The sequence below is a fragment of the Octodon degus genome, unplaced genomic scaffold (assembly GCF_000260255.1).
Source record: "Octodon degus isolate 3935 unplaced genomic scaffold, OctDeg1.0 scaffold00090, whole genome shotgun sequence".
In the NCBI taxonomy this organism is placed as follows: Eukaryota; Metazoa; Chordata; class Mammalia; order Rodentia; family Octodontidae; genus Octodon; species Octodon degus.
Genome location: NW_004524666.1, coordinates 9,861,710 through 9,889,177, shown reverse-complemented (window position 1 = coordinate 9,889,177; position 27,468 = coordinate 9,861,710). Strand labels below are relative to the sequence as shown.

General features: G+C 37.3%; 1 protein-coding gene across 2 annotated transcripts in view; it reads left to right on the top strand.

The window, feature by feature from the left end:
* Cdk19 (cyclin dependent kinase 19) overlaps window positions 1–27,468 on the top strand; it is a 172,475-nt gene that overhangs the window by 102,366 nt on the left and 42,641 nt on the right. For both annotated transcript variants that reach the window (XM_004637494.2, XM_023722305.1), the window contains 2 exons: window positions 7,136–7,246; window positions 9,526–9,666. In XM_004637494.2, coding sequence (XP_004637551.1) covers window positions 7,136–7,246; window positions 9,526–9,666 — 252 coding nt within the window. The remainder of the gene's footprint in view (window positions 1–7,135; window positions 7,247–9,525; window positions 9,667–27,468) is intronic.

The following is a 27,468-nucleotide window of genomic DNA, read 5'->3' as shown; positions in this document are numbered from 1 at the left end:
AATTGCCTAGGCTGGGCACAAACTTGTGGTCTTCCTGCCTCAGCCTCCCAAAGTTCTAGGATTGCAGATGTTGTACCATTATTCCTGGATATCTTGTTATCTTTTAAATGAATAAATAAGACTAGAAGGTTGGATTTGCTGTGAGATAATTGAGCTACAGGAAGTCCCTGACTTGAACATTCAAGTTTCAAACTCACAGATACCAACAGATCTTGCAGTAGATTCATAGATGCAAATGAATCACAGAAGTAGCTTACCCTAACCTAAATCCTATACCACCATAAGGGTAATTGTAAACATAAAATAGTTTACTTACAGTGTGTCTCTGTGTTTTTTCATATTTTACATTGTATATTTGTGTCAGAGGTGTACCTAGAAAGTCTAGAGGGCCGGCTAGATAGCTCAGCAGACTAAAGCACCTGCTTGGGCAGGAACAGGGACCAGAGTTTGATCCCCAGCCTGTTGTGCTGGCTCTGCCCCTGGCACAGCTGAGATGGCGACTGAGACTGGGTGTGGTGGTGTGTGCCTCTAATCCTAGCACTTGGGAGGCTGAAAACAAAAGGATCAGTACCAGTCTGATCTATGTAGTGAGACCCTGTAGACCCTGTTCTAAATACATTAAAAAAAAAAAAAAAAAGAAGAAGAAGAAAAGAAAATTTAGAATTCCCTTGAAAAGAGGAGTCTGGAACTACTGGGGGCATCATACATTTCAAGAATAGAAAGTAGAGAATTAAAGAGGAAGGAAGATGTGTAGATAACAAATGAATTCTGGTAGTTGTAGTTGGCACGAGAATCTCCATTTTCAGTCAGGATAATAAAGAGTGTTTTTGAGAAAAAGTTTTAGGATTCTAACTTTGGATTAATGTATATTTTATTTAAACAGTCAAATGAGGATACTTTTAGCAGTTATTTTTATACCTCAAAAGAAGATGGGATAAAATACTGGCTGTGTACTGAATAGTCTTCATTAGGTTCCATTAGGATCATGTTACTATGCTGTGTCTGGCACAGATTTTTTTTTAGCATTTAGTGTGGATCATAGTAAAACCAGTTTACTTACCTTTAAATAAACCATATCTGTAGTTGCCTGAAATTTCACTGGTAAAATATGGTTTTTCTAAGAGTTAAGCAAAGTGTCAGCATGAGAACCTGAGATAATATCCGGCATGTGGATTTCTGTAAAGAAAGGGGCTATCTTTTGTGTGAGTATGCTTATTGTGGAAGACCTGTAAGTAGCAAAACAGTGCATCTCTGTAAGCTCAGCCACTTGAGAAACTGCAGCAGGAGAATCCCAATTCTGAGGGCAGCCTGGGCAGCTTAGGTGAGCTGGCCCCAAAAGGAAATCAGTAAAACAAGAAAGGCTAAGGATGTTGCTTGGGGCTGGGGTGTTCTTGGGTTCAATTGCCAGTAATGAAAAAGAAATCCCATATTTCATACTAATAATTACTAGTAATGTCTTGGTATATTTTCTGCTTTATAAACATTTAATATTTTGTAGTCTTTTATATCATATTATACCATGTTTTTTCATGAATTAAAAAACTTTTAGTGTATATTTGAGGCTACAATATAGGTATAACATAATTATCTGCTTTCTTATTAAATGTTTAGGTAGTTTTTCTTTTTCTTTTTTCTTTTTTTTTTCTTTTTTTTTTTTTTTTTTTTGCGGAACCAGGGATTGAACTCAGGCCCTTGCGCTTGCCAAGGAAGCACTTATTCTGCTGAGCATCTCCCCAGCCCTAGGTAGTTATTGTTCACTTGCTTATTTCATTAAATAGAGGCAGAAAAGTTACTTTTTGTCCCTTGTTTTAGTACATAGGCATAGCAAATATATTTATGCCAGAAAATTCAGAGCTATACATCTTGTTCATTACATTAGAGTTGCACCATCACATTTCTAGTAGTGGCCATTAATTGAAAAATGGAATCATTCAGAATACTTGAAAAGGGGATACTTTATGAAAAAGTAAACATTTTATGTTACAAGACAATTAGTGGTTGTTTAAGAACCAGGTAAATTCAGTAATTCATTTGACAAGCCAGGTGTGGTGGCCCACAGTAAGCCCAGCATTTGGGAGGCTGAAGTGGCAGGATTGCTGCAGGTTCAAGGCCAGCTTGGGCTACCTACTCAATTCTCTAATCCATACTGGTCTAGAACTCACTGTGTGGGTAGTTCTAGACTAGCTTGGACTACATCATGAGACTGTGTCTCAAAAAATCAAATTGATAAGATGAATAACTTATTAAGTGCTTATTATGTACTAAGAGCCATGTATAAAGCTTATATGTTAATGGAGATGAACAATAAGTTACATGTCAGCATCTTCATGTCAGTTCAAGTGAGATGCTTCTATACAATGGTTATTAAAGAATAATTTTCAATAAAAGTAAAAAAGGGAACTGAGCTGATGTTCTAATCAATTTTTATAGTAGAATCCTTATAATAGAGATACTTATAGATCAGGAATATTGGAATGAATGTTGAGGCAAAGCTGGCTTTCTCCGTGATGAGAGAGAGAAGGAAAGTCATTGAATACCTGCTGCATGGAATTTATGTGTCTGTAGTCAATAATTACTCTGTACTGTTAGAGTTATGGAACAGCTTCTGTGGAATCCAAATCATGCCCTTGACCATCTGTTTTATTCTGTTGAAGTAGAAATCTTGTTCCATTACATGAGTTAGTAGAAAGCCTTGGTTTTTGGAACTCTTTAGATCAGAGGTATGTGTACAAGGGTATAGTAGGACTGAGGAAGACTCACTGAGGTGGTGATCATTTGAGAATAGAGTCAAAGTAGTGAGACGTTCTTTTGTTTTTTTGTCTGGCTTATTGCAATAGTGGACTTGCTATTAATGGAAAAGAGGTGATAGAGCAAGAGAGGTAGAAACCTCATCCTCAGCTTTGATATAGTTATTCAAATACAGATATGAGGCAGCTGGATAGGAAAAACTGGATTTCAGGAATATGAGTAGAAACTGAGGAGTTCATCTGTGTAGCTCACACTCCAAAGACCCTAGACTAAATGAGATGACTAAACATTGTTCAGTGTTCCAGGCATTATGATACAACTTAGAATACAAATACTCTTCCTTCCTGTATGTCATATTAAAAGATGACCCATTGACAGTTTCTCATGAAATAGAATTTCTATAGCAGTTCATCTTCTGGGCATAGATTCAACAGAATTGAGGTGAGAATTCAAATACACATTTTTACATCAGTGTTCAAGCCAGTACTAGTCATAGTAATTAAAAGTGGAAACAACCAAAATGTTCCATGAGTGACAGGTGGATAAACAGAATTTGGTAATACATACAATGGAATATTATTCAGCTTTAAAGTGAAACGAAATTCTAATACATACTACAATAAAGATGAACCTTGAAGACATGTTAAGGAAAGGAGTTAGGCACAAACTATGTGGACATAGCTGTGAACTTCTCCACAGTGAATCTTTCTGTGATTCCATTGTTACTTTGGAACTTATGCCTAACACTTGCATGTGAAACAAGGGGCTGCTTAACAGATCTTAGCAGTAGCAACAGAGATAACATCTTACAGTGGAGCACTTACTTTTCCACCTTCTTAACCCAGGTGCAGGACTGTTATGTCTTCTCTGGCCATTTCTCTTCCATGTCTTCCTTTCGCACCTCGACCTGACGAGAAAAAGAATCCGGAGGCCGACTGCCAAAAGTACTGTAGGAGTTGAGTTAGGAGCAGCCTAGCCCATCTGAATTTTTACCTGTTAGCTGCGTCCCAGGGTATATGGGTTGGAGGCACAACCCTGGGAGTCATATCCTTGATTCATGTCTAATTTAGAGGTGGAGAGCACTTTTCAGCAAGCCCACTGAAGTGTAGATGAACAGAAACAGCTGAGGTATAGTACCAAAGTGAGAGAATTGAGGAAGTCTGTTGTTGCAAATAGTAAATACACAACTGAGAAGTAGTATGTATATAAAAATTTCACAGATAGATTTCAAATGATTTTTACATGATTCCAGCATAGGCACAGTGTACTTTATTTCAAAGTCTTGGGATGGATAAGCAATTTATTTCGTTTGCCTCATTGATCTATTTAGTCTGTCTTTTCTTTTTTTTTTTCTTTTCAAAGTTTTATTGATAAACATATAGCAATGAGACAGTTTCGAATCAAATCGAAAGTACAGTTTCAACAAATAATACACTGCATATATTCTTCTTAGTGGTTAATTGCTGTACAAGATGCAGACTTGTGATCCTACTTACAAACACCATTAGAAAAAATCATTCTATTCATTAAGAGAATGCAACTATATATCTATCCCAACCACTTTGAATACACAGATACAAAATGGACATTCATCGGTATACCCCAATTTTTTTTAAGTTCCGTTGTTGAATATTATAGGTGTGTAAACTCAGCAAAATATTCTAAAAGAGTACAGAAGCCCATAATATCATTGGGTTTTCTGTTTAACTGGCAATGTCAGAAATTATTGACCTGAGTCCCCCACAGCTCAACATAACAACATGGCTTTACTTCCTATATTTCATCTTCATACTTTTCTACTGGATGGTTAAGACCAAGGTAAAGCAGGACCTGTGCAACAAGAGTTGTAGCTTTTTGGTCTAACAAGGTCAGTGAAATGCCCTCAGGATTTATCTTGAGATCCTGTACCTCAGATTGTAGAACCTTTGTCAGTGTCAGCCATGTGGATGAGTCACGGCCAATGCTTGGCCTATGTGCTCTCTGTGAAAGCCTGAGAGAGTGTCTTCTCCCCATGTGACTCTCCTTAGGCACACTCTACGTCATCGATCACTTTCCTCTTTGGCCCCATAATCTTCTTGATCAGAAAATTTGGGACACTACCGAGGTACATGACGTTACAGTACAAGTTCTCATATGTCCTGAGTCTTAATTGACCTTAGAAGGGTAGGGCCAAATGTTGGCTTTCCTTGTAGCCCTCCTTTTTCTCTCATTTTGGTCTGCAAACTTAGGTTGTTAACCATCCAGAAGACAAGCTTATTGTTATTATCAAACGATTTACGCTATCAAGCTTAACCTCACTATCTCACTGCATTTCAAACATCTTAGGCATAATAAGGAACAGGTATTTTTCATCAAGTATTGATATGTTGAACCTTAAGTCCCTACATAATATGATGAAGAACATTTAAAAATAAGATTATATTTTAACAATAGGATAAAGAATTCTATGCTTCTCATGTTTGCACATAAGTCCAAAAATCTCACCATAGTCTGTCTTTTCTACCGCATTATGAGAATTGAAGATAAGGACTGTAGTGGAAAACAGGTGAGATCTGTTTAAGTCCAACTCCTTTTCTGTACCTGTTCGTTTACTTGGTTAAGTTAATCTTGCTGAGTTCTTTTTAGAATTGAATGAAAGGAGATTGCATCTAATACTTTTGCATATTAAAAGTATTTAATAAAATATTGAATGAAAGTATTCTCCCTTTTGATTTTTGAGTGCTTTGGGTCAGACCCTTTTTTTTCTCTTTTGTTTTTGAGACAGGCCCTGCCTATGTAGTCTAGGATGGCCTCACACTTGCACTCCTCCTGCCTGTCATGTGCTGCGATTACAGGCATATGCTGCCATGCTTGGAAATCTTTACATTTAAGGCATTAAAATATTTATCAGATTGAGTATGTTTCTTTCTACCTACTAAATCTGAACCCTGGTTAAGTACAGTCTGAGGCAAGTATATTTATAAGGCTTTTTACCTTAGTGTTTAAAGTCACTGTTACTAAATATTTTATCAAGCAACTTTTTATTCTGTGCCGTGTTGAGTTTTCACTTGCTGATCTGGTTTGTCCTTCCTCTTTTATGTTGGAAGAAAGCTCAGAGATTTCTTAAGACTCCCCCCCCCCTTTTTTTTTTTCCTTTTTTCTATTTGCAGGATCACCTTGGTGTTAGTTGATTGATTATCTCAGTCTAGTACCTGAGTAAATCAAGGATTGAAGTTTATTTTGGCTTATGGTTTCAGTCCATGGTTGCTTGGTTTTGTTGCGTTAGGTCTGTGACAGCATAGTACATTATGACAGGAGCATATGGCAGAGGGGTCTGTTACCTTATGGCTGCTGGGAAGCAAAGAAACAGGAGGAGAGAGGAGAGGCCAGGGTCCCAGTATTTTCCTTCAAGGGCACATAACTCTACATACAACCATCCTTTCACGAAGCCCAACCTAAAGGTTCTACCACTACCCAGTAGCTACATAGGTTGGGCAACAATCTTTCCACTCATGTGACTTTGGGGGGCATTAAGGATCTAGACGTAGAGCCCGTGAGATAGCTCAATGGACTGAAGTGCCTGCTTAGGCAAGTGCAGGGACCGGGGTTTGATCCCCAGCACCACATGCCATGCCAGCTCCACCCCCGGGCGTGGGTGTAGTGGTGCATGCTTGTAATCCCAGCTCTGGAAAGGCTGAAAACAGGAGGATCAGTAGAGTCCTAGCTGTGTAGTGAGACCCTGTACCAAATACATTAAAAAAAAAAAAACTAGTAAATTATAACTCCCAGTTTTTACAGTGGGAATATTATATGTCATTTTCACTATTTTACAATGCCTTAGCTACAATTATAGGCATGAGTAAGTGTGGGAATTGTTAAATCTCCGTTTGTGAAATACTGTGCACCAATACTGTGCTAGGGGAGGTATAAGCAGTGTAAATACAAAAAGCTATTTCATATGCATACCTGGTAGTTTTCCCAGGATAAGGCATATCCATGGCAGGCCAGATGTGCTGACCCCGGGGCTTTCCCCAAATGTAGAAGACTTGACTGCATAATTTGTGATATACATTTGCACTTTCCCAAGGGTTGGGGGAAAAAAAGCTATTTCTCTAGTAAAAAAGAGGTATACATGTACCCAAATTTAATTAATTTAGTGATACAATATGACTTTTGTGTAGTATTTAAAATTATTTATAAGAGCATATATATACATGAAGAAAAATAATCAAAAGACATATACCAAATCTTCATAGAACTTATCTCTGATTAGTGGTAATTTGGACACTATTATTTTAATCTTGCTTACTTGTGTTTTCTAAATTTTTGAAAAACTTTCATTTTGAAATAATAAATTAATTCAGCATTCCCCTCTTCTCACTAACAGTGATCTTTTTCTTGCATTTAGCTTTTGCGAGAACTGAAGCACCCTAATGTGATTGCATTGCAGAAGGTGTTCCTTTCTCACAGTGACAGAAAGGTGTGGCTGCTATTTGATTATGCAGAACATGACTTATGGGTAAGTTTAAACTCACTGTGTAGTTAGGATTATTTTGCATGATTTGAAGCATGCATTTAAGTGATACGCAAAAAGGAAAACTTGCTATTAACCACAGCTTAAAATGAAATCAATGTTGATTTTAAAGAAGCTAAGCAGTAAACTAACATTTTTTAAAGAAGATATTGTTTGAAATATTCAGAAATTTTACTTCAGAAAATTTTAATAAGAGCTCATAATTTTATGCAAGTGGTTAATGGCAGTGTATTAATATGTGTAGTGAAGATTTCCTTTGTGATATACACGATAGTTCACATTTAATCAGATGTGTACTTCCGAATAGTTTCTAAGTTCAGGTCAACTTCTTGTGGTATTATACCACTTAAACTGAATCTACTAAGTAAAGATATATGTAGTTTTATAGACTTTTAGAATGTGTTATGAATACAATAAGGAATAAAAAAAATTGATTCCTAACTTTTTAAGATTAGGAACAAAAGTATTTAAATATTTTATTTGAATAACCACTGAAAATACAAAATAATTCAGATTTGGCAATAAATTCAAATTATGGGTAATTAAATTTTGATTCAATATGTTTTGATTTGTCATTTATATAAGTTATAACTCTGTTTAGGAATAACTTTAACAGAGTCATGTATGAGGAACTTTCAGAGTTCATGCCATTAAGTAGCTATTGGCTAGAACCTCCAGTGTTTTTATTTAGCTCTCTTCATGGATATAAATAAACTTTGTTTTCCCCCATTTTTCTATATTCCCAAATATTTTTACCAGGGTTTACTTGATAATGTATGTCCTTCACTTTGAAAATCAATGATATGATAGAAGGGACTATGCATTGGGATTGGTCAGATCCTGTAGGACTGTCTTGTCCATCATAGTGCACAAATAAGTTTTACCTGCTTCTTTCCCTTTAAAACAATTTTTTTTTTTTTAAATTTTAGGGAAGGGTCTACAGGGTGTTCAGGGTCTCACTACTAGATCGGATTCCTAGTGATCCATCTGTTTACAGCCTCCCAAGTGCTGGGATTACAGGTGCGTGCCACCACGCCCAGTCTCAATTGCCCTCTCAGCATGCCCCTAGGTGGGGCCAGCACAGAAGGCCTGGGGATTGGACCCTTGGCTCCTGCACCTGCTTGCAAGTGCTTTAATCCGCTGAGCTATTAGTTATAGATGTACCTCCTATTATATTAACTGTTAGAAATAACTTGTATAAACTCAAACTTTTAAATATTTCTTTAAAGCAAGTGAATGTTATAGACTAGTATATGCAAATAAGAAAGCTGTATAAAAGTAATTGTGCAGCTTGGTCAATCTAAAGGATACTGAAACACTGTTGACAACTTTACCTGTGTGTTTGAGTAGGGCTTTAAGTAGTCCTTAGTATCCATTTTGGTGTATTTTAGATAGAAGGTAGAGTTGGGAGTGGGAGATAGTGTGAGCTATGGGTAGTATGGAGCATTTCTTTCTTTACAGTGTTTTTACAACTATAGTATAAAGCAGATATAAAAATGTCAATGTGAGTTTGGCAATGGTGATGTGAATGTGTAATCTCATTACTCTGGGAAGTTGAGATGAGATTATTGAAAGTTCAAACCCAGTTTGGATGACTTAATGAGACCTTCTCTCGAAGTAAAAAATGGAAAAGGTGATATAGCTCAATGTGAAGTCTTTGTGTTTGCTCCCCCATACAACTATATTGAATATGATGACCCTGTTTGTATTTATTACAAGGAAATTGATCTATTTTTCTTTCTTATTTTCCTCCCTTGTTATTTCATATTTAATATTAATCCTAGGGAATATATCTTAATTCATTCTGTTCCAAAACAAGGTGAAACTTTCCCAATGATTTCTTTATTGATAGTGGTATCATCCAAATGCACTCAGTGCTAATAGTAAAGATTTTATAGTTTAGAATAGTAAAGGTTTAGTTTTTGTTTTTTTTTTTTTCTTTTAATCTTTTGTCAGTAGAAGACTAAACTTTTTAAAGCAAGTACTTAAATACATATTGACTCTTTCTACCTTTTGGTCCCATTTAATGAAAATCTTAATAGTTTCAGTAAATCTCATACTAGAAACCCACATTGGTATGGTTGCATTCACTTCCATAATAAATTCAATGTTGATTCACCTTATTATTTTCTTTATGTCATTATTGGTATTTAAAAAGTAATTTTGAATTCAGAGCATTTCTCATAGCTTTGATTGGATTTTACTGACAAAGATGTTAGCAAAGACTGTGTTATTATAGTATATTTTATTTTTAAAATTTTTAGCATATAATCAAGTTTCATCGTGCATCAAAAGCAAATAAAAAACCTATGCAGTTGCCAAGATCTATGGTTAAATCATTACTTTACCAGATTCTTGATGGTATCCACTATCTCCATGCAAATTGGGTGCTTCACAGAGACCTGGTAAGTGTGCTTCTTTAAAATTCATCACTGTTTTGATGAAAAATACCCATTCCATGTTATGCCTATGATGTTTGATATTCAGACAGATAGTGAGGTTAAACTTAACAACCTAGGTTGTATGGTAATAATAATAAGCTTGTCTTCTGGATGGTTAACAACCTAAGTTTGCAGACCAAAAGTAGAGAAAAAGGAGGGCTGTAAGGAAAGCCAACATTTTGGCCCTAGCCCTCCAAGGTCACTTAAGACTCAGGACATATGAGAACTTCTACTGTAACATCATATAACTCGGTAGTATCCCAAATTTTCTGATTAAGGAGATTATGGGGCCAAAGAGGAAAGTGATCGATGATGTAGAGTGTGCCTAAGGAGAGTCACATGAAGAGAGAACATTCTCTCAGGCTTTCACAGAGAGCACATTGGCCAAGCCATGGCCGTGACTCATCCACATAGCTGACACTGACAAAGGTTCTACAATCTGAGGTACAGGATCTCAGGATAAATCCTGAGGGGATTTTACTGACCTTATCAGACCCAAAAGCTACAACTCTTGTTGCATAGGTCTTGCTTTACCTTGGTCTTAACCATCCAGCAGAAAAGTATAAAAACGAAATATAACAAGTAAAGCCATGCTGTTATGTTGAGCTGTAGGGTACTCAGTTCAACAATTTCTGACATTACCAGTCAAGTGGAAGACCCAATACTATTTTGGGCTACTGGACTCTTTTAAAATATTTTGTTGAGTTTACACACCTATAATATTCAAGTAACAGAACTTAACAAAAAAAGGGGATATAGATGAATGTCCATTTTGTATCTGTGTATTCAAAGTGGTTAGGATAGATATATAGTTACATTCTCTTAATGAATAGAGGGATTTGTTCTAATGGTGTTTGTAAATAGGATATCATGTCCGCATCTTGTACAGCAATTAACCACTAGGAAGAATGTATGCAATGTGTTAACTATTGAAATTGTCCTACCAATTTGGTTTGAAACTGTCTCATTGCTATTTGTTTCTCAATAAAATTATGAAAAAAAACAAGCAAGCAAGCAAGCAAGCAGGCAAGCAGTACACCTGTATAAGGGGTTAGACAGATAGCTCAGTAGAATAAGTGCTTGCCTGGCAAATACAAGATCCTGAATTCAATCCCTGGTACTGAAAAAAAAAAAAAATAAAAATCTTCTTTTTTCTAGCATTTTTAAAAAATATGAAATATCTCATTAGCTAGAATCACCTTACTTTCCAGTACAAAATTCTTGATTATTTTCTAATGTTAAATTTCTAGAAAAATAATGATGAAGTATGCATTTTGAAATATATATTTCCTCCCTCTGGGTAGGTTGGGCTTATTTATATTGCACCATGAATACTGGAGTATCTCCATACTGTGGGTTATTTATTCTATTAAATATTTCCTTCTAATAAATGATTATGTTTATTATTTAAAAAATAAAAAATAAAAATTTTGAAAATACATATAAATGAAAAAAAGGAATAGAAATCACCCATAAACTTACAATTAAAAGATTACCTTTAAAAAAAAAAAAAAGGCTGGGGAGATGGCTCAGTGGAATAAACGCTTCCCTGGTAAGCGCAAGGGCCTGAGTTCAATCCCCGGTTCTGCAAAAAAAAAAAAAAAAGATTACCTTTAGCATTTGGTGTTTATCATTCCATTATTTTTATGTATAACTAAAGTATCCATTTAATTTTTAGCAAGTGATTAAGCAGTTATATGTGAAACGAATATATTTCAGGCCAGTTTCTTAATTGTTTTATTGTTTATCATCAGTACAACATTAGTAAAGATACTTTAGTTCTCGTTTATTCCCATACGACCCCTACTGAAATAATGACATTACATCTGGTGGAATGAATGTTATCAGCATTGGTAATAAATGATTATATTTAACAGCTGACATATACATATTAGACAACTCAGTCGCAATTCAGATACTTGATTTTATTTGTACTTATTTAGTATACATGTAATATTTATTAATATCAGATCATATGCTAGAAGCTCGTCTTCACATTATCATTTTAGTTTATACTGATGAGACTTTTTGGATTATTTTCTTAGGAAGACAAGGGTTACTGAATTGCTGTAATCCTCATGAGTTTCTCATTGGAGATTTCATTTCATCCCCCTTACAGTGATTTTATTTACTTTTCAGGGTTTTAAGAATTTTAGGGCTAGGGATATAGTTCAGCAGCATAAGCACCTGCCTGGCAAGAGCAAAGTCCTGAGTTCAATCCCTGGTACCAATGAATAAATAAATAAATTTTAAGGAATGTGGTAGAAATAAGTCTAGGTAGATTCCAGTTTTGCTGACAAGTATTTAGCATAGAAAGTAATAAACACATGAAGAGATCAAGCTAGTATCCTTTGGTACCTGGTTAACCAAGCCTAAACATCCAACTTGACAACCTCTTGTTATGGCATTGTAGTTCACTTGGGGCCAAATGGTAATGACCATAAAAGATGCATTCATCATTGTGATGGAAGTATTGCACATATCCTGTGACATTCTTTGAAACTTCCACCTGTCTGCTATTAACCATGAATCATCATGTTTTAAAATAGTCCTTAGATATTTGAAGTTGTTCTAGATTAGTCTTAGTCTCATAGATGAAGTTTAAATTTTAGTTTACTAAATTCTTAATGTAACCAATGTGAGTTATATTTTCAAGGTTGTGATCATGTTTGAATCTAAACCTTGTATTTTGAGTACTTCTCTTTTGGTTAACAAAATTGTATATTTTGTCTTAGAACAGTGTAACACATTTTATTTGTGATGTTGTCACCTAAATGTCCATTGAAAAAAGTATGACTAGGGCTCAGTTTCCTTCATCTAAATTTGTTGCTACTTCAGTGTCCTGTGTTTTGATGGTGGCCCTCTTCCTGGCCTAGAAGTATCTCTTACTCTTTGCAGAGCCTTCTTTGTTTTCCATAGCCTGAACTTTGTAAATTCTTTTAGTGCCATCAGTAAAATATCTCTTTCACTTACATATTCATGTCTAGTGTTTTTTTCATACATTAGGCCCTAATTACTTATTTCTTGTAGTACTACTTTTTGTTTTCTTTTCAACAATACCTTTACCCTGTTACCACTTTAGACCTGTGGGCTATTAGCCTCTGCGTAACAATTTTGAAACACTTTTTTATTGGTAAATGAAAGCTATAGTTTTTCATTTGGCCTTCAGGGTCCAACCACATTTAACTTTAAACGCCTTTAAATTTTTTCTCTTCCATATTATTTTTCATATATATTGTACTTTTGAAGTATTGGTTGTTTCCTGTATCAATCTGTAAATTTTTGTGCCTAAGTAGCCTTTATTTCCTCTGTCTTAAAACACTTTGCGTCTTTCCCTACATACTCAAATACTGCCTGTCTTTCAAGGCTCAACACAAGTGTTAAAATTTTTCCTCATACCCATCTCTACTTAGGAATAACCTCTCCTTGTTACTGGCTCTTTTAATATTTATTTTCTTACGAACATTCATCTATTAGCATTATTATTTATATAGCTACCTTAGATAATCCTCTAGAGGGCATAGTATGTGTCTGATCCAGTTTTGAACTTTATTACCCCATATATAGTAAGTGTTGAGGAAATTCAGTGAATCAGTATCAGTGAGGATATTGATTCTTGCAGCATACTTTTTGGATTGAGCATTTGATCATGTGTAAAATAAAGAGATGAGAACAGTACAGATAAGATGTTCTTAAAGTTCTTTTCAAAGAGCCACAGTCCAAGAGAAGAAATACAACATTCAAACAGTCAAATTTCACTATGAGAGTTAGGTAAGAGGGAATGTGACTTGTGGCTGCAGATTTAAGAGGTTTTGATTAGAGGGGATAAGGGAAGGCTTCTGAGCAGGTGATATTTGAGTTGGGATAAGGGAAGGCTTCTGAGCAGGTGATATTTGAGTTGGCCTTTGAAGTAGAACATAAAGACTGAGGGAATGAAGGAAATCTGAGGGGATGCTGCATGTAAAAAGTCTGAGGGAAAAAGCACTTGGATTATCTCAGAAAGATTTTGAGTTTTGTTGGATGTTTGGTTAACTTTCTTCTTGCTGGGACAAAATATCTGATATCCACAGTTTAAAGGAGGAGAGCTTATTTTGGCTCACAGTTTGAGAGGGTTCAGTCTCTGATTTGCTAGCTCCAAGGCAGAAACATCTTAGTGGGTGGACATAGTGGAGGGGAGCTGCCTGGCTTGTGGCATTCGGGCAGTAGGAAGCAGGGGAAGAACCAGGCAAGGGATCAGCAGACATACTCCCCAAGGTCACATTTTTGTGTCCAGCCCAGATGCACTAAATGTGTGCTTCCTTGTCTAGGCATCTGTCAAAGGAGTCTCTTTAAGAGCGTCAAATCTTGTGAACAGCACAATGAGACTGAGACAGGAGGATTGTTGTGAGTTCTAGGCTAGCCTGAATGGCATAACAAGACCCTTTCTCAGACAAAACAAAACAAAACCCTCTCTGGTCTCTAAGGGCCTCCCCAACTCTTTTCACTAATTGGAAATCTTCATAATTGAATCACATTGTCAGGGTTTTTGCTAAAGTGTTTTCTGGGGTAGAAATTCTCATTCTATGTTTACTTTTAGATAGATATATTCTGTAGTAGATACAAGAATGGAAGGTGGCAAATACCTGTAGTCCCAGCTGCTGGAGAACCTGAAGCAGGAGGATCACAAGGTCCAGCCTAGTCTGGGCAAGTTAGTGAAGTTTGCCTTCTTCTTCTTCTTTTTTTTTTAATTTGGTTTTGATAAGGTCTCACTACCCAGCTCACAGCTCAGACTCATAGTGATCCTCCTGATTTCAGTCTCTGCTCAGACTCTATGGCCAGTTCAGCCCACCCTGAGGGCTGGGTTGGAGTGGCATGTGATGCCGGGGGTTGCAGCACAGTCCCTATGCTACCTAAGCAGGCACTTTAGTCTGCTGAGCTATCTCACCAGCCCCAAGTTAGTGAAGTTCTGACTCAAGAAAATAAAAGGGACTGGGGCCAGGGAGATGGCTCAGTAGAATAAGCGCTTGGCTGGCAAGTGCAAGGATGTGAGTTCAATCCCCAGTTCCGCCCCCCCAAAAAATTATAAATAAATAAATAAATAAATAAATAAATAAATAAATGGGACCAAGTATATGCCTTGAAGATTCAGGCTCAATGCCTAGTACTAGAGAGAAAGGGGGAAAAAGAGAGAAATGTGGAATACTGTATTTAGAACAGTGCTGACAAACATGAGGCAACTTTACTGCAGCATACTGTTATCATTGAAAGTGTTCACAAATTCTCCACCACTGATATAGAATATGATATAGTGTTAAAAGGAAGATGATGGAAAAGTTTGAAAATTTATTTTTCATGAGCTTAACAGTAGACTTGCTGTTTTGGTCAGTATTTTTTTTTTAAATCCATTTCCTATTACTATAAGAAATCATACTTTCTACCATTTGTTAGTTACATTGTTTTAGAGTATTTGCCACCTCTAAATTTTCATTTGTTGTAAGATACTTAGAAAAAAATCATACAATTAAGGAGTTATAATGTTTGTGCTGTTTACTGTTACACTAGGATAATATAATCAAAACAACATATAAAGTAATTAAAAGTACATATTTTGAAGTCACAGAAGCATTACACAACCAGAAAAGTTGGTATTATTGAATTCCTATCTGGAATATTTTAGTTGTGTAATTTGAATCCTAGAATTTAATTCAGAAGTAGAGAATTTAAATCAAATCATCAACAAGATTATTTATACTGAAGAACCACTTTAAAAAGAGAAGAAAGCTAAATGTATACATGCTGGCTGAGATACAGTAAAGGAGAGAAAGTCTGAAATTATTTGTAGCTTAGAAACACTAAGGGGGAAAAGATAAATTTTATAGCAGACATCAGCTAAAAGTAAGAAGTATAAGATGACTCATTTTTATGGGATTACTATTCTGGTAGATTGGAAGGATGCCAAGGCAGAGTTTATCTCTTTCAAAATTATGAGCTTCTTAAGAGTGGGATTCACACACACACACACACACACACACACACACACACACACAAAAGAGGAGGAAGAAGAAAAGAAAACATGTTTGGAGCCAGTGAGATAGCTCAGTGGTCTAAAGTGCCTGCTTAGGCAAGTACTTAGGGACTGCGGTTCAATACCTGGCACCACATGCCGTGTCAGTCCGGGGAGATGGCTCAGTGGAATAAGCGCTTCCCTGGCAAGTGCAAGGGCCTGGGTTCAATCCCCGGCTCCGCAAACAAACAAAAAACAGACTCTCTACACATGTCATGTCAACCCCACCCCCAGGGGGTGCTGAGCCAGCCACAAAAAAAAAAAAAAAAAAAAAGTAGGATTCATATCTCACTAATTTTTGTACTCTTAGTGTTGGCATATTGTTTATACCCATAAGTTGCCTAAGTGAAGTTTTAGTATAGCATCTGGCAGTTTCACATTATTTTTTTAGCAAATATAGAAAAATGCTGGCTAAATGATAGTATTATCATATAGATTTTTGATTCCTCAGTTTCAAACTGTTGCTACTGAGTCAGTGGCATGAACTGAACTATTAGGGTATTTTTCTCATTGCCATGCTACTGTAGCACACAACCTACTATAGCACACAGTGAGCACTAGTTTTTCATTGACTGAAGAATTTACACAAATGCTCCATGGCCCCAACCTGTCCCATCTTAAAACTTCAACTTGGAGTTTGAATAATAATTGTTTTTCATATTAATGTGTGAATTTGCAGTCTTTTAAAGTCTATAGATACATGAACTGGGTGTGGTGGCCCACACTTATGATTCCAGCACTCGAGAGATGGAGTTCGAGTCCATCCTGGGCTACAGAGTGACTTCAAGGCCAACTTGAACGTCATAATGAAACCCTGTTTTTTTTTATTTAAAAAAAAAGGCTATAGGCACAAATTTGTGGCTGGCAAACAAAGTATGTAGCAATTTTACAAGATCCAATTCATAGAATAATTTTGTACCTAGGAATCTTTTGGCTTTTGTTATTAATATACATCAATGTTTCAGATTGTCAAACATCATAAGTCTGCTAAGGGGGCTGGAGAGATGGCTCAGTGGTCTAAGGCACCTACTTAGAACAAGCTTGGCAAAGCATCAGGGACCGCGGTTCAATCCCCCAGCACCACATGCCAGCCAGCCCCGCCCCCTGGTGGGCTGAGCTGGCCACACACACACCACTCTCTCTCTCTCTCTCTCTCTCTCTCTCTCTCTCTCTCTCTCAAATAAATAAAAATAAAAAATAAAAAAAATAAGTCTGCTAGGATAATAGCAAATTGGTGAGTTTTTTGAGTCAGATATGATTCAGTTGATTAAAGCATATGAGCAAACTGGGTTGCACACTTACAGCCCCAGAATTGGGGAGGATGAGGCAAGAGGATTACCTCAAGTTTGAGGCTAACCTGGGCTACATAGTGAATTTAAAATTTAAGTCCAGCCTGATCTATTGGCAAGACCCTATTGCAAGAAAGAAAAAAACAAAGAAAGAAAATGAGGCAGCCGAGGCAATAGATAAATGAATACCCTAAAACTCTGACAAGAGGGTCACAAGTTTGAGCCCAGCCTGCACAACTTAGTGACTTAGTGAGACAGTGCTCCTCTTCCCCCAAAAAAGCCTGGTAGTGCTTCTCAGTGCAAAGGCCCTAAGCTCAATTTTCCAACCAGCAAAAAGCAAGAGAAATTATGCAGTACATAATCAGCTACAGAGAAAAGTATATTGTTTGACTCTGGATAGTTTATCTTATTAGCTGACGTGAACTATAGGGGTTCTTTTTCCTTATGACAATCATTCAGCATAGATACTGACTTTTCAAAAGTATTGCTAGTTCTTTATTACACTCAGGCTGTGCATTTTTAAAGACTATATTAGATACCCATTGGTGCAAACAAATTCACCCAAATGTAGTGGCTAAAGACAACATTGCTGGATGTGGTGGCACAACTTATAATTCCAGCTCTCGAAGGCAGAAGGATTGAGTGAGTTCAAGGCCAGCCTGGACTGCAAAAGTGACTGCTGCAAGATCTCTCTTTCTTTCTCTCTCTCTCCCTCCCTTTCCCTCTCCATCTTCCCCCTCTCTCTGCCCCGTCTCTCTCCCCTTCTCTTTCTCCCCCCTCTCTCTCCCTCTCTCTCTGTCCCTCTCTGTCCCTCTTCCCTAGTATACTGGCAGGATTCATTTCTTTATGAGCTGATGTGTGGTGCCCTATGTTGGCTTCTTGCCATAAGAGTTTTCCAGAGAGCATCTCACATCATAACAGTTTTCTTTAGCAGAGTCACCAAGAAAGAGGGATAAGAGAGATTGTGTGTCAGTGAGATAGATGTCCATGTTCTACAACCTGATTGTGGAAATGATTCCCCTTACATTAGCCACATACTGCTTATTAGAAGCAATTTTCCAGCCAGCAAAAATCAAGAGAAATTATGCAGTAGATAATCAGCTACAGAGAAAAATATATTGTTTGACTCTGGATAGTTTATCTTACTAGCTGACATGAACTAGCTGACATGACCAGGTAAGAGTCATACTTCAAAGAGGAGTTGACTCATTAGTGGATGTACAGAAGATGGAGAGTGTGGAACCTGTGTCCAAATTATACTAAGTGCTTTGAATAATTTATTTTTTTATTCTGCTTTCTTGAGTGAAATATTATCTAAGTGAGGCTATGGAGATAATAATCCCATGCTAGTCAAATGACCATGATTTTTACTTAATTTACAACTTCAAGAATGCTACTACAAACAGGACTTATTTCAGTATGACTTAATCACTCTAGCTTCTTTTTCAATGCAGCACGGACAAGCAGCAAGAAAAGGCTTGGTATCTTCTAACCTACAGTCTGTAGGTGATCATTTTGTGCTGAGGAATCCTACTGACAAGGCTCTGTGGAGCAGAGCTTGATAATCTGTGGTTTAGCCATCATAGGTGCAGGGTGAGGACCTTTGATGGCAGTGATGTCATCCATACACAGGGCTCCAAGGCCTTGTGAAAATCAGATGGGATGTTTAATAGTACTCTGGGTATTATAGCATGCACCTTACATAAGTAGAAGCTATTCTTAGCCAAGAACGGTGGCACATGCCAGTAATCCCAACCCACTGGGTAGGAAGGTTGAAAATTCAAGCCTGGTCTGGGTACCTTAGCAACTTAGAATTCTTTGTCTCAAGTTTAAAAAAAAAAAAAGCTGGGGTTGCAGCTCAGTTCCAAGGCTCTGGCTTCAATTCACAATACTTATAGAGAAAGTGTTATTAAAATGCTGTCTAGACACAGTTTTAGATTTATTTTGGTATAACACTTATTATTCTCATAGCTCAGTAACTAGAGATTTCAACAGTTTCAACTGTACATATCTCAGTTTAGAATGTAGGGCTCTATCGCCTGTTCTATACACAAAGAATAGTATTAAGAGATACATTTTTGCTGTGTGGTCATGCGTGCCTGTAATCCCAGCACTTGGGAGACTGAGGCAGGAGGCTCACCTTAAGTTTGAGGCCAGCCTGGACTACGTAGCAAATTCAAGGGCTGGACAACTAAAAAACATCACACTTCCAAGGGGGCCAGCTTTAAAGAGGATCTATAAATCAGTGACATATGTGACCTCTAACGTTTTGGTTCAAAGACAAGTGCCTATGACCACTAAATTTAGCATGAAGTTTTAGTAGCCTGTAGTGATAAACACCTGTATTTAGAAAGCTATTCACCAAACTACTTGCAGGGGTCATACAATTCATCTTTTTTCTGTTGCTGTTACAGAGGATCATAGCCTTGATAATCTATAGACAGCAAAAGTTTGTTTAGCTTATGATTCAGTGACTAGGAAGGCCAAATAGGCTGCATTGGTGAGGGCCTTCTTCCTGTGTCATCCATGGTACAAGGGAGGCAGGACAAAGAAGGGGAGGGAGAAGGGCAGGGGGCCTATAATATTAACTTCATTGTATTGAAGTAAAATTTATATATTATATTCATTCATTTAAAATACAAATTGAGGGCCAGGGAGATAGCTTAGTAGAATAGGTGCTTGCCTGGCAAGCACAAGGTCCTGAGTTCAATCCCCAGTACTAAAAAAAAAAAAATAATAATAATCAAATTGATATAATTTGATAACTTTACTCAGGTACTAATTAGAGGCATTCTATTTGATTAGACCCTTTAGGTTTGATCCCTGCGCTTAAGGGGATCCGCCTGGCTCCGCCCCCATGGCACACTGAGACTGGGTGTGGTGTCACCCGCCTGTAATCTTAGCTCTTGGGAGGCTGTAAACAGGCAGATCACTATGAGTCCAATCTAGTAGTGAGACGCTGAACACCCTGTAGACTCTTCTCTAAAATACAAAAAAAATGAAAGATGAAGTGATTAGGCCCTGTATAGAGAATGAGGGGATATTGTTTGCAAGGAGTGATGATGAATCATACCAGGAGTATCACATATGATAGTTATTTTGTGGGATCACATTCTCTGTTAAGTACACATTTGGATAGATTTCTAGAGGTGAATACTGTTCATTTTCCCAATGCATGTTTTGCTTTTACAATCCTACCCGGTGGCATCTCTACAACACTGGGGTCTGTTCTGGGTCTACTACTGTCTTTGGTGAGTGAACTTGATCTGTCCCTGTTCTAGGTCTTTCACCTCTAGGTCTCTTTTTCATCAGTAAAATAAGGATACTCAGTTCGGTAATTTCTCTCTGGGACACACTTTCTTTCTTGTGATAAAAAGACTGAATTATTTTATTTGAATGTGAATACCATAAGTGTAAATAGAGAACTATTGTCTGTCAACTTTGCTTCTCTGAAAATGGACTCTACTTGTTAATGAACAATGTAGAATCCAAATGAATGCCTTGTGTACTCTATTCCGCTGATGCCAGTGTGGAATATATCTTGATTATATTCTTAGTGACCTTGGAGTTAGGTAAATAGGCTTCTAGGTACATGTGTTTGTCTTGCAATTAGCTTTTATAATGGTTGCTTTTTATTGGTTCATGTTAGAGAAAAGAAAACCTTATCTCTACTCTTCAGGCCTGTAACCCTTTCTCAAAGGCAGACAAAGAAGTGTATTGTTAATTGTAAGGAATGTTGGTTTGACAGGCAGTGTTTACTGTGAATACCAAAGTTTGATTAATGTTAAGTATTGTATTACAGATACAGCTTGGTTTAAGATAAAATGAAATTAATCACAGTATTTAGTATTATAGGATGTTCCTGATTTACAGATGGCCTACATATGGCTATTAATGTGAAACTTCCAAATGGGAAGACTTTTACTTGGAAATAAAACTTTAAATAGTGGTTAAAAGGCCTGTTTAACTCACAAGTACTGGAAGTATGACACTAACCAGGGATTGAACTCAGGCCCTTGTGCTTGCCAGGAAGGTGTGCAGATTTAGAGCATTTGCTTTACACACATATTTTGACTTCCTAAATTGGGTGTGGTAGCACACACGGCTACTCAGGAGGCTGGGTTGAGAGGATTGCAAGTTCAAGGCCAGCCTGGGTGATTTAGTAAGATCTTACCTGAAAATAAAAATGACATAGGTATGTATGTAGTTCAGTAGTAAACTGCTTGCATAACATGTGTAAATTCCTGGATATAAATTCCTGTTGTAAACTCCATGGTGGAGCAAGCTTGTCATTCTAGCACTAGAGAGGCTGAGGCAGGAGGATTGCTTTGAGTTTGAGCCCAACCTGAGCTACACAGTGAGACTCTGTCTCAAAAAAGAAAAAAAAGAAAAAAGTTGAATTCCAGTGTCACCAAACAAAACAAAACATATTTTGACTTCCTAATATGTGGCAAACACTGGCAGTAGGTAGTAGGTATATGGTGGGGATGATTCAAAAAAGAATCATGAAAACAAGGTTTATTAAAGAATGAAGTACATGAACATCAGCTAGTTATAAGAAACTTGAGAGTATAGAACACATAACTGGTTGGGATGGTGATTCTTTTAGAGGAGTCATTGAGTGAATCAAAAAGAATGAGTAGACTTTAGGTAAAAAGGGGTGTGTACGGAGAACACTCCAGGCAGAGGAGACAGTGTGAATAAGTGTATAGGGTAAGAAACAACAATTTTGATATTATTAGGGGAAAAACAAGAAGTACTAAAAGAAATGGCACGAGAGGTAAGGATCTAGTCATGATGGATATTAAATGCATCATTTAGAAATATGAATGATTTCTATGACCAGTTTCTTGAGCTGGTCAGGTCAGGTTTTTAAGATAGAAAGCAGAAACAGGTATGGAAGGTTGGCTTGAGGATATAAAGAGATTAGCACTATGTGTTGGGGGCTTTTGGGGGAGGTGCTGAGGATGGAACCTTGTGCCTTAGATATGTCAAACAAAGGGATAGCACTTTTTATCAGATTGTTGAAATCAGCTGCTTCAGAAATTATGAAGACCTGGGACTAACTAAAGTGATCAGAATAAAGAAGAGGGAATATGGGTAAGTAAATATTGAAGACCTAAGTTAATTAGATCAGAGAAATGATTAGATTTGAGGGATGAAGGAGAAGGTGGAGTTCAGATTTAAAGCTTTTGTTGACTGAGTAGGGAATACCAGAAAAAGAAGCAGAGTTGGATTTGTTAAGAATTTTTATACAAGGACACCACCAATACAGCCCCTTTCTTTTACTATGGAATTTAATCGTGGAAATATTGCAACAAAACTTTATCCCTAAGGAATAGCCTTTATGAATATTTTAGGTATCTGTAAACACTCTGATGAAGTTGTATAGTGTCACTAATTCCCAGGTTGGTTTATGTTAAATTTTTTTAATGGGATATCATGTAGGAAACTGTTTCACCAGCATTGTAAAAATAAAAAGGGTATTGTTTTGTCTTTAAAAAGAGGCAGTTTGGGGCTGGCCAAATAGCTCAGCAAATTAAAGCGCCTGCTTAGGCAGTAGCAGCTGCCAGGGTTCCATCCCCAATGTGCCATGTCTTCCCTGCCCCCAGGGCTCACTGTAATCTCAGCTCTTTATGAGGTTGAATACAGGCGGACCACTCTTGAGTCCGATCTACGTAGTGAGACCCTGTAGACTCTTACTAAAAAAAAAAAAAAAAAAAGGCAGTTTGGCATTAGATGAGTTGGATTTGTGGTGATTATGGGGTTGGCCAATATACAGTTAACATATCTTTAAGATACTCACAAACTTAGAGATCTAGAGGTTAGGATTTGGAGGTCCTTAGCATATAGGTGACTTTCAAAACTCTGGAATAAACTAAAATAATTTTTTTTTTTTAAATTACAGTCAGGATTGAGCATATTTTTGGCTAAGTACTTACTTTAGTTTCTTGATTTCTTAATTAGGCAGTTACCTATTAAGGATACTCATGCTTTATCCCATTAATAGCTGGATGGATTTTGAGCACTATTAGCAGCGTAGTTCATTTGTTCATTCATTCAGCAAATGTTCATTGCACATTTAGTATGTGCCTAGATTTCATTAGCTGTGTACAACTGTCAGAACTATCCTCGCTTCCCTCTGGGAAGTTGTGATCACAGTGATCAGATTTTTCGTGTTTAAAATTTTTCTACTCTGATTAATGAGATTGTTTTAAGGGAGTAAAAAGTTATGGTAGACTTTTAGCAAATGACTGCTGTTTGCTAAAGGAAAAACAGCATATATCTCACTCTGAGGTAGCTCTTTACCATTTGCTACAACACAGAATCTTACTTACTTAGGGCAAACAGTGAAGCACAGTATACAAAATGGAAGGGACTGGGGAGATAGCTCAGTAGAATAAGTGCTTGCCTGGCAAGCGCAAGGGCCTGGGTTCAATCCCCAGGTCTGAAAAAAAAGAAGTCTTAGTGAGACCCTGTAGCAATCAAACAAACAAACAAACAAGTTATTTTGTGACTTTGATATTTTTGTTCCTGATGTCATGGGGTAGGGACTGCAAAGCAAATGTGATACAATAATGATGTATCTTTTAAGTCCTGTTCTTTATATGATGTGCCAGTTAACTGAAATAAATGTAATCTGTGAAAAAAAATGTTCCTATAAAAGGAAAAAGCAAATTAGAATAAATGTAAAATGTGAATATAAATTCAAAAAGTAACGAATTCTGTAGAAATATAGATATTTCAGAAATTTTTTTCTGAGCAGTTGTATCATTCATATTATTTTCTTGAACTTGGCCTTTAAAACACAATTTAGTGAAAATCTCCTAGCTATCTGATTTTATTGCTGATAACTTAAATGTGAGTCATCCAGCTCCTGCCAGTTCTGCTGTTTCTATGGTAACCAGAGGGTGCAAACCCAGAAGTATCACTTTCTTTCACAGCTGGCATTTTTGTGTTTACAGTAAGAAGAATTTTAGTAAAGCATAGTGTATGTTAATTGGGATGTAAGTAGGTCAGAACAATTTTGGTATCCTTTATTCTTCCTTTGTTTTGTTTGTGTATTATCAGTGTGTGTGTGTGTGTGTGTGTGTGTTTCCTTTTATCTAAATTCATATACTTTAACATTTAAAAAAAATTTTCTCTCCCTTCCTTTCTTTCCTTCCTTCGCGCCCCCTCTCTCCCTCCCTCCCTCCCTTCTTTCTTATTTTCTTTTTTCTTTCTTTTGCATTCTCACCACGCAGCTCAGACTTGTAATGTTCCTCTTTGTCTCAGCCTCCCCAGCACTAGGATTACAGGCGTGTGGCACCACGAGGCCAGCATGGCGTGCGGAACTTAGGATCGAACCTGGGTCCCTGTGCTTGCCAGGTAGGCGCTTAGACCACTAAACTATCTCCCCAGCCCAAAATGCGTATACTTCCACTGCAATTAATCACCACTCAAGTTAGTCTTTTGAAAATGAAGGGTACTGGGCCAGGGAGATAGCATAGTGGCCTAAGTGCCTGCTCGGCAAGTGCAACGTCTTGAGTTTGATCCCTGGTTCTGGGGAAAAAAAGAAAAGAAAAGAAAGGGTAATCTCTATAAATACAATTCAATGTGGGACCTTGAGAACAGGATGGCATTGCTGTGAGTCTTGTCCTTACCTCTGTAGACTCCTGATTATGCCTGGTAAGAAAAATAAAGTTATTAATGCTTTGAAAAGTTGAACACATTTTAGTGATGAACAGTACTTTATTTGTTGTTATTGCTATTTTGAAACACCAAGTTATCTTGTGACCTTAACATTCATTTACTTACTCTGAAGGGGGCTAGTAATCTCTGTTAAGGGAGACACACTTACAAATGACTCCCCGGTACAGTTCTAGGTCTTAACTTGGTCCTTGGAACCCTTTGCTGTGGGTATGGCCCAGGTTCTGTGTTGTTTCTCAGACTACAAAGGAACTCATTAACCGTTGTTCCTCTGAACATGCTTCTGTCTCTGCCTTCACCTCAGCTTCTACGAGCATCTAACAGTGATCCAAACCCACTTGTTGTTTTATTTCTTTTTTCCAACATTTCATAAACTATTTTAATTTCTTACTTGAATTTTTACTTCCATCTCTCATAAGTTATTTTAATCTTTATTGTGAAAATGTTTAAGCTTATACTTCAGAGTTTACAAAGGTAATAAATGGCATGTAAGATGATTTATTTGATACACAGAATTTTAAAAATGATGTCTCCTGTCTGTCCCACTCTAAGGCCTTCAGAATTTATGCTCTGCAGTGTCTTTACCCTCTTTCCACTTACTGAGCCATATCTGAGTCTAGCTTCTGTAAATGCATTGCAATTATTTTATTGAGTCATGAATGACATTTTCTAATTGTCCATTCCAGATGCATCTTCTTGACTTTTAATTCTGTTAATAGCTGACAGCTACTCTCGCCCTCTAGAACTCTGCTGTGTAGGCTTCTAGTTGTTTTTCTTAGTTACTTTTTGTCCTTGCTGAGACAAAGTAACTGACACCCAAAGTTAAAAGGGGAAAGTTTTAATGTAGCTCACAGTTTGTAGAGGTTTCAGGCCATACCAACTGGCTCCAAGGCAGGGTGACTTGGGGAAGGAGAAACAGTTTGTGGTGGGCAAAAGGTAGCAAAGCAACAAGGGTCAACCACAACCCTTTCTGTCTCTTGTATCTTATCCAAACTAGGACAGGTAGTTTGGATAATATATAAGGGATACCCTTAAACTTGGTGCTGTTGATCCTAGCAGTACACCATGAATCAATCCCAGCATCACATACCTGTGATCCAGCCACCTCTGAAAAATCTCCACCTATGACTGCATGAGACTATGGGAGACATCCAGACAGCCATAACATTGTTACTGGGGTTTAAACTCAAGGCCTGACACATACTAGGCAAGCACTCTTATCAGTGAACTACTACATCTCAAGCCCTTTTCAAAAATTTGATTTTGAGACAGGGTCTTGTAAAATTACCCATTAGCCTCACAGTTGTGAATCCTCTGTCTTAGCTTCCTAAATAGCTAAGATTATAGGTGTGCACTGCCTTATCTGATGCTATGTTGGTTTTCTTACCTTTGGTGTTCTCTCACAGGTTGTTTGATAGGCTTTTTTCCTCCGACCTCCTTTTCTTCCCCTTAGCATCACTTAATTATGATTTTAAAAATACCAATTCTATCAAATAGTGAAATTAAATAAACATTATAGAAATATTCACTGTAGTGGAAAATGACAGTCCCTCCAAATCTTATAATATGGGAGGAAAATATCCCTTATTATTAGAATTATTTAAAAGTTATGGATAAGAGGAAAAGATAGTACTTCAGAATGGGGATAAGTAATTCTATTCATGTAAAGCCTAAAGTCACTCTAAGATCATTACCTTCATACACACCTTTCGCCATACCACTCTACTGATTCTACTGCTTTGTCTTCTCATAATTGGCTCGAGCCCCCTTTCTCCACTTAATCAGTCCTCTGGCTAGCCAAGATTTTCCCTAACTACTTCAAATACTGTGACCTTGCCCCCGCCCTTCTGCAAACCTTGTGGTAGCCCTCATGAATTCCCAGAGCACAGGCCAGGCATGTTTAGGAACCTACCAGGCTCTGATTAGTTCCTAAGATGACTTGTGCTAAAAGCAGAATCATTTGAAATAGCTTGCTTGGTTTTCTGGGTTTCCTCCTTCTGATCTTCATTATTGCATCATTCTGTCCTTCCTGACCCTCAGTTCTTAGTCTTACCTCCAGCCCACTGTACATTTTTGCCTCAGGGCTTACAGTTTGCTCTTTTTCTGCCTCACTGATCTTACCTTAAAACACCAGCTGGCTCACCTCCAGTCTTATCCCAAATGAATACCTTCTCCAGAAGACATTTCTCTGAAGAATCTACAATAATGCTTAAAGAATATTGATGATGACACCTTTCCAGCCCACTCAAAACAATGTGCTATCCCCATTTCTTCCTTTATTTTTTTCTTTATTATCTTCTGTCTTTTTGAGACAGGGTTTTGCTGTACAGTTTAGGCTGACTCACTTCGTAGCTCAGGTTAGCTTTAGACTTGCAGCGATCCTCTTCCTCAGCCCTCCCAAGTGCTAGGGATTATAGTATAGGATTATGTAGTATCTTCTTAATAGGTCCATATATAAACAATATTTGAAAGATTTATCAATTGCCTTATACTTGTAATCCTTCTGCCTCAGTGTCCCTGAATAGCTTCCTTTTGTTTCTTCCCACCCTGTTCTCCTGCTTCCCCCCATGAGGTGACAAGTATCCTGGCTTTTGAATCATTGTTCTGGCTTATTTACAAATAAGATAAGTGGCTCACACCTGTAATCCCAGCATTTGTGAGACCAAGGTAGGAGGCAACTTGGACTACATAGCAAGTTTGAGGCTAGCCTGGACTATATATACATAGTAAGGCTGTATATATATA